This window comes from Nicotiana tabacum, chromosome 5, assembly GCF_000715075.1.
Source record: "Nicotiana tabacum cultivar K326 chromosome 5, ASM71507v2, whole genome shotgun sequence".
Taxonomy (NCBI): domain Eukaryota; kingdom Viridiplantae; phylum Streptophyta; class Magnoliopsida; order Solanales; family Solanaceae; genus Nicotiana; species Nicotiana tabacum.
In genome coordinates, this window is record NC_134084.1 from 81,679,269 (window position 1) to 81,690,076 (window position 10,808).

General features: G+C 35.0%; 1 protein-coding gene across 3 annotated transcripts; it reads right to left on the reverse strand.

The window, feature by feature from the left end:
- Positions 1–397: 397 nt before the first annotated feature.
- LOC107815515 (uncharacterized) lies at positions 398–8,142 on the reverse strand. Of its 3 annotated transcripts, none has more exons than XM_016641105.2 (4): positions 7,980–8,142; positions 4,207–4,499; positions 2,681–2,749; positions 398–1,262 (listed from the first exon to the last, which is right to left on the reverse strand). In XM_016641105.2, exons 2-4 carry the CDS (start codon positions 4,444–4,446, stop codon positions 642–644), a joined length of 930 nt encoding a protein of 309 aa, XP_016496591.1. In that variant the 5' UTR covers positions 4,447–4,499; positions 7,980–8,142; the 3' UTR covers positions 398–641. The 3 variants fall into 3 exon arrangements, with proteins under 3 accessions (XP_016496591.1, XP_016496590.1, XP_075109818.1); XM_016641104.2 differs by lacking the exon at positions 7,980–8,142 and adding an exon at positions 5,289–5,463; XM_075253717.1 differs by lacking the exon at positions 7,980–8,142 and adding an exon at positions 4,640–5,239.
- Positions 8,143–10,808: the final 2,666 nt, after the last annotated feature.

Consider the following 10,808-nt stretch of genomic DNA (forward strand, 5'->3'; position numbering starts at 1 on the left):
CCCGGTAAAGTGAAGGATGTGTGGCTGAAACTGCTCTAGGATCTGGATATACAACGGGACAACAAAAACAGAGGATAGGTAAGAATATGTTGATATGTATGTCTGGTGTAATTTCGATTTGTGAATATGTATGATAGGCCGATAAACCGCCCAATAACCGCCCGATAAGAGCTAAACCGATACAAATCCGCCCGATATCTTATCGGGTGGCTAACGGATTAGTGCATTTAAAAGCCGATAACCGTTAAGCCAAACCGTTAAGAGTAATTAACCGCCCAATCCGCCCGATAAGCAGCCCTAGTTGCTAGGGTTAAAAATAGGGGGGTTGTTCTCTTCTTCTGAAGGGAATTAGGGTGTTTACGGTTTTTGAAAAAGAGAAATGAAAAGGAAAATGCAATTTGAAGAATAGCTACTGTAACTTTCAGTTCTGCTGGTTAAAGATGACTATTAACAAGTTGTAGCCACTAAATTTTGTCATTATGCATTTACATTTAAGAACCAACTATTTCTGTCTCATACTAGGCCTGTTTCAGCCACTACTATTGACTACACTATAAGAAACATAACTGAAAGTTATAGTGGAGCATATTTACAGAGAAAGAGTGGCATATTCAGAAAGTGGTCTCTTTGTAGCAGAAACTTTAGCTAAGATCAACTTGTAGTTTGATTGACATGTATAACAGAGTAAGAATGGCGCCTTGTGGGAGTGGAGCATACCTAGCAACATTGGATCCGACCCACATGGCTACTACCACCAATACAACTACGCTACTGCTGGTTTTGCCACAGAGCCAACTTGCGAACGAAAGGCATAATGTAAGTAAAATACCACCTCTGGCTCCCAAGATCCATGCAAGTAGATAACCAATCTTGTATCCGGCGTCTAACTTTCGATCAAGCAAGGACATGAGGCTACTAAATGTCAAAGACAAACGAATACCTACGGTATACATTAGGAATAAAGAGAGAAATGCAGATCTGAGCACTTCCGTAAATGGACCTCTTTCTTCATCCGGAGTTTCTTCTTCAGACTCCTCATCTTTATCATAATACGAGGAGAAGTTTTCCCTTGTATGATATTGGTACCTTTCCCAATATCTCTCTCTTCGCATTTTTCGTCTCAGATCAGCCCACCTATAGGTTCTTATGACATCGTCATATTCATATTCGTATTCCCAATCTCCCCCTAAAGGCCTGTCACTATTATCCTGATGTCGAAGAGCCTGATCATACTGACTTCTTGATGATTCATTGGATAATACCTGCCAAAACCAAACAGACTTCTCAGTGATGTTAAAAATTTAACAAAAAGGAATTTTGATTATGAACTAAAATTTATCACAAGCATCAGAAAAGGTGTAATGCACTGGCATAGTTTCATCAAAGGTCCAAAAGCTCAAAAGGCGAACCTATTGAAAACTGAAAAAATCAGGAAGACCAATCAAATAAAGGGAACAAAAAGAAAAGGGAAAAAATCTACCAAAAAGACCATACTATGAAGCAAAAACAGTTCAAAAAACTGTAAGGCCTCCTTTTTCTTAAATCTCAATTCTCTTCCTATCAGCCCTTCAACCAGTAATATAAGCTCAGCATCAGCTCTGACCTTCCATATAAGACTTTCTTAATCTGCCTCGTTATCCTCTGTTTTTATTTTTATTTTTTCAAATGAGCCTTTCTTTTCAGTCCCATTCATACAAACAGCCATTTATCAACCAAGCAGAATGCCTTAACTGCACTTGTTCCCTCCTTGAAGGTATCCTTACACACACCTTGACCTTTTCTCTGAGCAGAATTGTGCTCTATGACAGCACCCTATAACTCACAGGTCTAAGGTGATCTCTTTCAAACTTTCAATGTTCAGTTACACGTTCTGTAAAAAGCCTAGGGAAAACCCTGTTCAATACAATCCAAGGCTTGAATTGAATCTGAGCGCAGCCACTCAAAGATGTACAACAATTCCACTAGGTGGCTTCTTGACAAACACATTCATCAATAACGCGGTGCATTTGCTTGCAGTCCATTTTAGGAAAAAGAGATTACAGAATAGGCAACCCTCGAGGCCAACTTAATATCCAGATCCTGAACCAAGAAACAAATATTCCTCCTTCAAGTTCAAAATGACTGAGAAAAGTTCAATAGTAACAGTTGATCTGCGATAGCTCCATGCGTGATAAACCGGTAACTGAAGCCATTATTTGGTCTGCAATATACCAGATAAAAACTTCTTAATGCTATTTCTTAGGATACTTTGGACTACCTAGCATCAGGAGAACCTCAGAAACTACTGTGAAAGACTACCTTAACAAGAATTGCTATATCAATCTCCTGCTGCATCCCAGAGTCGATCATATCAGCATAGGAAATAAAAGTTGTACAACTGGTGCTGGAAATAGTGTGTGTGTGAAAAAGAGAGAGCAGGGTTGGAAATAGTGTGTACGTGGGTGGGTGGGGGTTGTGTGAGAGAGAGAGCATTACAAAAAAGTATAAACGGGAACGCTATGTAAGAAGATAAGTCCGAAAACTACCTCCTCTCTCTTTCTCTCTCTCTCCTCCCTCCCTCCCTCTCGATCGAGCAAGAGGTTTAAATGACAGCCTTAGCATATATAACAGCTTAAGATATGAATTCTAAGTTCTAGAAATAAAAAATAGATATGCCAAAAATCACGAAGGAGTGACTCACATCATATGCAAGATGGATTTTCTTGAAAACCTCTTCAGCTCCTGAATCCTTGCTAACATCAGGATGATACTGCATTTATGATGTGCAAATAATTGATAGAATAAGAGTCAGTAACAGAGCATTGATAATCTAATGCAAAGCTTTTTTCATATCACAAATGCACGAAAGGAAACTGGATTTCTTCACACCTATGTTGCGCAGACTCTTCAAAAGCCATGCAGCACCCGTGTCGACATGACATGGGTGTTGGTGTGGGATCTATGGTACTTTGACTACATTCTATGACCGAGACGTATAGATTGATTGGGTAATTGGTTTGACTCTCTCTCTCTATATATATATATATATATAAAATTTTTGCTAACTTACTACATGGTTGTAGTAGGTTAGTTTGTAAACATCTTTTGATTCTCCAATATACCCTTACAAACACATCTTCATTTCTTACAAGTGAGGACTTTATTGTCTTTCCACAACACTTTTATACTACCAAGAAATTCCACATCCAGGTCCTCACTTTCCCTCCCATTTTTCCAGCGAAGTTCCCCTCCAAATTTTATTCGCCGGCAACATCCTTTTCATTTCTTTCTCAGACGGGCCAGGACCAAAGAAGAGGCTTAGATTGCAACTAAATAATGGCATCACGGTCAAGTTTCAGTGGGGTTAGAATGATCTTTTTATTAAGTGCAAGAAATTACTGTTTCTGAGAAAAGATTTCTTTTTTTAAGCTTAAACAAATTATGACTGTATAGAGAAGAACTTCTCTAGGTTTATCGTTCCACAGGAAATGGTGAAAAACTAGAACTACGATGGAATGATGTGCTTGTGTAAATTCCTTGATAATGCTTGATGAATGAATCTTGCTTCTAGAATTTTATTCATTGAAATGAAGATGAGGAGTTTGCTGGAGAAAGAAATCGGCATGAGCAGTTGCCAGAAAAAGCAATGGGGTGGAGGGATTCGTGCAAAAGTCCAGTAGGGGTCCTAATAAGTTGGGTTTAATTGTTTAGAGATGAAATGGAGGAATTTTGATGAATTTCCAAAAAACTCCTTAAATTTAATTTGGTGGCAGCAAAAGTTCCAAGCTTTTAAATAACTTGTAACCATACAAGAAGTCTTTCCCTGTCTATGCCAACTAAAGTTTGAAACAAGAAGGCGAACCATACATACCACGGGCATGAAATATAGTTATCCGTTCCTTTTTACCCTGAACCAAATATTCACATACTTGAAATGATATTTTGACAGATTGGCAAGACAAAGAAGCAGTTGCAACCACAATAATATCTCATAGGAAAGTTTGTCAATGGCAAACTCTGCTTGGAAGAAGGAAAAGAGGGACAAGAATTGGTTGAGGTGAATGCTGTTCTTTTCCTCCTATTGTTTATATAATTGGTTGGAAGGTAACTTACTTGCATCCTACTTTCTGTCTCAGTCTCTTAACAATTTCCTTAATTCTCCTAAAATACCTTCTTTTATCCTCGTATATCCCATAAAACATGTATCCTACAAAGACATGATAGTACCTTGAGAGCAAGAAGACGATATGCCTTTTTTATATCAGCAGAAGAAGCATTGTGTGGCACACCAAGCACAGTATAGTGGTTCTGCAGGCCACCGCCGATAGCAGACGCTGAAATCCGTGTACGATGCTGAAAAATACCTACGCGCTTGCTAGGCCACGCCCATGGTCCAAAAGATAATTTCTGATTGGAGCTACCACCTTTATCAATGGTAGTGGGTGCCAACAAGAGATAGGTCTGCATGTTATGAACTGCTCTTATTTAGATTTGCATCGTTCCTTTGAGTTCTGTCTTGGCTGCAGAAATGGAAAAATGCAAAAGATTCAATCAAAGAACATTTTTGTGGCTAGCATCTTGACTCTAAGAAGTTATAGATAGTGGTGTCATAAGAGGGGATATGCCTTGCATGTTTTGACATTTTGTTTTCATTCAATACCTGCAGAATTGTTCTTTTATTTTTGTTGGATAAATTGTTTCCGTCTTATATCTTCATAATAAATCATTCTTTATCTCATAACTCCGCATACAGGTGGATTAAGAATGCTTGTGAGGATCACAGAGTGACCTGTATATTCGCATTATAGTTAAGCAACAAAAACTAGTATGCCTAAATCGCAAGCTCGCATTATAGTTAAAGATTTACAAAACAAAAACAAGTTGCATCATTTGTAGCATCTCTGACACAAATCCTCAGCTACCACGTATTTAGGGGATAGTAATCATTCTTCTAAAACCCACTTTAAGAATAAGACTAGACCACAATTTTATACTCCAAATTCTTCTAAAATAAAACTAGAGATTGTAAACCCTAAACGTCCTCAATTGTAATATGTTTCTAATTAAGGTAGAACAAGCTGCTTTGTGTAGAATTCAGCAGTATTAGTAAGAAATATCATAACTTTAACTTGATTAACCAAAATTTACATAGACAAACACCATCAAATTATGGTAAAAGGTAATGGGCTGTTTCCCCAATAAGCTTCAGACCATGAATATAAATACACATCATAATCAACATCGGATGGGGAAATAACAATTGAAACAAAAATATTGCAGCAAAACAAACACAAAATAGCAAGACTTACCAGTTGAAATCTCAAACAGGTGAAAATGGAGAAAACCCAGAAGACCGAAGGACAGTTGATGTGGAAATTTTTCTTTTTTCTTTCTCTTGTAATAATAAATAAATTAATAAGCGGGATTTTCCCTTTCTATTTTTTTTTCTCCCTTTTTCTCTTTTACTTCGATAAGCACTCGAGTCCAACCATATTAACATGTTTAATTGCATTTACATCATAATAACTTACATGCATAAAAACAAAAAACAAAAAGTTACCTTACAGTTCAATGCTTAGTACAGTGTCTAAGGCTAAAAAGTTTTTTTCCCCCAAAGAAAGTTAGGACTAGTAATTGGTAGAAAAATAAATTGCAGAAACAGGGAAAGTAATAAATCGGCTTTGACCAGAAAAAAAATAAAAAATCAACTTTGATAGTGTAGTCACAGTTCTTTGAACATAGGTTAAATTAACGTTATAATATACTATGTAATACAGTTAGTTATATGAACCATTTCTATTCCAAATTATTAATTTAAAAACTAATCAATGATTAAAATCACTTTTGATACTTCTCATGAAGCAAGTCAAATATTACCTTTCAATGGGAAGGTTATTAATTATATGCAGTCACATAGGTGGACCTATGTATATTTAGGTGTTTTTGGATCCCGTAAACTTCGGTATAAATCTTGTACTTGTGTATACTTTTAAAATGATTAATTTAAATCACTTAGCACTTTAAACACTAAAAGCCTTTTGGGACACACTAATTGAGCAGAATACTCGCATCATGAATGCCTTTTATATCTTGCCCGGGGCCGGATCTACTAAGGGAGTATGAGTGTCATGCTACTCGCAAACCTCAATATTTCTGTGTAGGGGTGTACAAAGGAAACCGACAAACCGCACCAACCCGATAATCCGAGAAAAAAAACCCGACTATGGTTTGGTTTGATTTGGTTTGGTGTTGGAGAAAAAATCCGACCATAATTGGTTTGGTTTGGTTTTAACTAAAGAAAGTCAAACCGAAACCAAACCAACCCGACATTACATATATAGAAATTTTAGATATATTTAATATATAAATATAATTATTGTGATGTAATTTATAAATATTTCTTAAAAGATTTCATAATTTTATCTTTTGAGATATTATTTCAAGGTTGGACTTAGAACTTTTGAATGTTCTTATTTAATTTACTAATTAACATTAGTAAATTAAGTAGTGCTAGCAAAAACCCAAACCAAAATCAAATCAATACTAATGCTAACAAAAGATATTCAATTCAATACTACGAACAGGAATGTATTGAATATCTATTTTTTGTTTTGCAATAATTTAGATTAAAATGCATAACCTAATTTTATTTTTCCTTTAGCGTTTAATCATGTAATTAATACTCACTTATTAGTCTACTTATTTTAGTATGACTTAGTACTTTTAGATTATGTTTATTTTTATTATGGTTTTTTAATTAGCAATATTTATATTACATAATTTTATTGTCTTTATTGTTGAATATTTTAGAATAATGCCATGTCATATCTCATATTTTGTATTATTTTCTTGGAAAATACTTTATATAGTTATATCTTAGTAGGACTAAGGAAATATTTTGAGCACAATTTATATGTTTTGTTCTACGAAAATTTTACCGGAAAAAGAAACTCGAAAAAATCCGAATAACCCGAAAATTCGAGAGTAAAAAACCCGAGTTTTATTGGTTTGGTTTGGTTTTTAGATTTAATAACCCGACACAGTTGATTTGGTTTGATAATTGTAAATATCGAACCAACCCGACCTATGTACACCCTTATTTCTGTGTATATATAGAAGAGATCTGATATATATTAGTCGATGACACCCAGATTAGCAAACATGAGCTTGGTGCCACTGGTAAATTGCTGGATTTTTGTGTCCAGACGCCAATGTTCGAATCCAGTCAACATTTGTTCTTACTGTTTTATCGCTTTAGTTTTAGGCTTTTTAGCATTAGATACTTGAATTTTTTGAGCTTCAATTTTAAACTTTCAGCCTCAATATTTTCATCTTCTGTATTTTCTTATTTTTCTTTACCTTTTTAAATATAACATTATATTTTTCATTTTTAAACTAAGGAAACCAATTTCTTTAACCAAATAACAACCAAAATTTCAAAATTCAAACTCATACACAAATTTTTTTTCTCCCCGTACATTCCGCTTTTTCGAGTCCTCTGTATGTACTATGTATATATTTGTATTTTATATTAATTATTTCTACTTTAGTTTTCCCTAACTTTCTTTTGGTTGCTCAGTTAATTGAAGAAAAAGAAAAGAAAAATAACCATTCAATTTATTGGTGTAAGCGTGCCTAATGTATTAGCATTGTTTAGAGTTTGTTAGATATATAAGATTAAACTAGTTCCAATTTCTAGTGTCATTAAATTGGTAAGTCTTCTATCTTCTCAAGAATGTTATAGTTATTAATTTTGATCAAAATTACATTTCCTATTATTTGTGATGTAATAATATCTTGAAAGTTGGTACTTTGCTCTAGATTGTCAAAATTATTAAAATATTAATTTTTTTTGCTTGATCGGTTTGTCTATATAACTCGAAAAGATGAATAACTCGAATCGAAACCCAAAATAGACCAAACCAATCAAGTGAAAAACCTTTACTTTGATCATGTAAATAGCAATATGTCAATGTTTGTAAAATAGTATGATACCAAACCTCTAATCTTGAAACCGCCTCTGATCTTGCCAATAATAAAAGGCTTGTTAAGCTATCATTTTCACCACTTCTTGAAGTGATGTTGAATAACATAGTTCCTTCTTGAGTTCTTGTAGCTATTTCTTGCTGATTTTTTAAATACAGGCATATTAGGCTGAAGTTTGAATAAGTGGAATTAGTTGTCAAGTTGTCATGAATATGCTTTTTTAGGTGCTTTTTAGTGGCTAAGTTTTGTCTACGTTTCTGGAAGTGAACTAGTCAAAGAAGTCAGAGATATTTGTATTTTTGTATGATGGCTATGCATTGGATGGTAATTGGTTTAAGAACTACTCCACAAAATTGTGCTTTCAAAATTTCACTAATGTCTATCACATCCTGCAATTGCATAGTCATCTCCTATAACTACAATCAGAACGTCTCAATTTCGAATAATTAGAGAACAGTTACATGAATTTTTTCTGGTTCTTTCCTATTTATGTTATAATACAAGCTAATTTACCCGCTTTAAATAAAGTTTACTATTTATTCAAACTAGCTAAATTTTCTTTACAAATCGATACGTTCCTCTTTAAAAGACCCCCAAACCATGATTAATGCATTCAATTATACTATTTTCCCCTTTTTTTCTTCTCTCCTCTCTCTTTTCTTCTGTCTTCTTCTCTCCTCTCCTTTCCTTCCAACAACCATCATGCAATAATTTCTGACTTTGTTTATTTTGGCAAAATATATGAAGATCCCATTAAACTTGTCCAGAAAATATATTTGAACACTTAATCTAATTTGGTAATTTTTTATCCCCCTAAAGATATTGTGAATAAATTTTATTCCACCCTCATAACATTAGACCAGTTAAAGAGTAACGAGTGTGAGTCACGCTATTTCTGGTGATGCCACTGTTTAACCAAAAAATGAAATTTTAGTCAAAGCTAGAATTTAGAAGAACACGAGTTACTGATAATCAAAAGAATGTATAAAAGGAAGTAATTTAGGTAGCAAGAGAGTAATCAAGAGAAAAACAAGTAAACCAAAGTTTATTCCAATAGTATTTTTTTTGTGTCCTTACAGTTGATCAGATATCTCCCTTTTATAGATATCTTGGAGATATACGTTTTGCCCAAATCATTATGAGGCTATTATGAGTAATTAAAGACATTGAATGCTACATTACATGATCATTACATTCAATACAAATTCTCTAACGTATTCCACATTTAATGCCTGTTAAATGCAGTATCTGCACTCCTTTCTATTGTCAGATTCATTCCTTTTGATTCTCGGACATAAATGACTTAGATAGGTACGGGCGCTAAGATATTTGAATAACTGTCTGTGCCTCTTCCTCTGTCATTTGCTCGTATCTGTTGCAACTCGTGCCTCATGGCTAGTTGTAATTCTTTGACCATTTGACTAGTCTACGTGTCTCGACACATCATCTTTATATTTAAATATAATTTTTTCCAATACAGATAGTCCCCCCACTTTCCATTTATTCATCAGTTGAATATTTGGGAAGTGGATTTCATTAAAAGAGAATTTTTGTCACCATTAATGCTATGCCAAAATTGACGCTTCAATTATCGCTTCCATTTAATGCTCCGTACACGTGTCATTTTTCCATTGGTTCTGTAGTTTTGCAGCCCTTTTCAAGGCTTTTTTTACGACTCCACTATTCACGAAGTGCCAGTTATTATTATTATGGTCCTTCCATCACTGTACTTTTACCTTTGGCGGTTGCTTATTAATATAAATATAATTTCTTTCCTTGTCTTTTAACACATAAAGCTTATTGAACACTTAATTCCTCAAAATCTCAGTTCACTTCTTCCTCACATTATTCTTCTTCGCCATGTCTTCACCAAACCCTAACCCTAGGAGAGTTTCCATTGTTGATACCTTCCCTAATGCCCCATTAGGCATTGAAGGGGAGATAGGCTTCGTAGCTTAGGGTCTACTCGTGGTGGTGGTTCGTCTATACCTTCTCCTAGTTCTGGTCCTTCTTCTAGGGGTAAAGAACCTTCTGAACCATTAGGTGAGCCTTTAGTAGAGAAGATAGTCCCTACAAAACAATCTTTTTACCATGATAGGGAATCTCTTAGAAACCAGGTTTCCGCTTTAGATCGTACTGATGCTTACCCCACTCAAATTACAGAAGTTTTGACTCATGTAGTTCGTAAAGACTGCCATTGGAGTAATGATTTTCCCATTATTATCCATAATCCAAATCAGAGAATTACTTCTTACTTGACTGGGTTCTCTTTTGTTTATACATACCCTTTCACTTTAGGGTTCAAACTAGCTATTGACCCAGTCATTCTTGAATTTTGCCCTTTTTTTAATGTCTGTTTGGGTCAAATTGGCCCAATCATATGGAGGGTTGTTGCATGTTTGAGGCATTTAACCAATATGACTGACGTTTCCTTTACTTTCCCTCACCTGATTCATCTTTACTCCCCTAGGCTTTTCCGTAATGGTGTTTTTACCCTAGTGGCCAGGAGTAAGAGGGTTTTGGTGAGCCCTAAAGATGACAAGGACTGTGGTTGGTACGCCCGGTTTGTTCTACCCCCACTGTTGGCTTAGTGGGTAAGGATAACGTTCCCTTCCTTGAGAAGTGAAATTTTGCACGTAAGTCTTTTATCCTTCTCGTGCCTTTTTTCTTCAAGTTTATCAACTTTTCTAATTTTGCCCCCTTTTTTTTAGCAACCATGGGAGTTGTGGAGGATATTCCCAATTTTCGCGGTTGGGTAAATAAATTGCTGAAGACCGCACCAATAGATGGTAGGCCTTGGAGAATACTTTCTAACAGTTACGGTTGGAAAGTATAGACTCATG

Excerpts from the sequence above, each read along its gene's own strand:
- LOC107815515 (XM_016641105.2), bottom strand. The coding sequence starts at position 4,446 with ATGCAGACCTATCTCTTGTTGGCACCCACTACCATTGATAAAGGTGGT. Across the intron at positions 2,750-4,206 it reads ATCGTCTTCTTGCTCTCAAG|TATCATCCTGATGTTAGCAA; the intron begins GTACTATCATGT and ends TCATAAATGCAG. Across the intron at positions 1,263-2,680 it reads AAATCCATCTTGCATATGAT|GTATTATCCAATGAATCATC; the intron begins GTGAGTCACTCC and ends TGGTTTTGGCAG.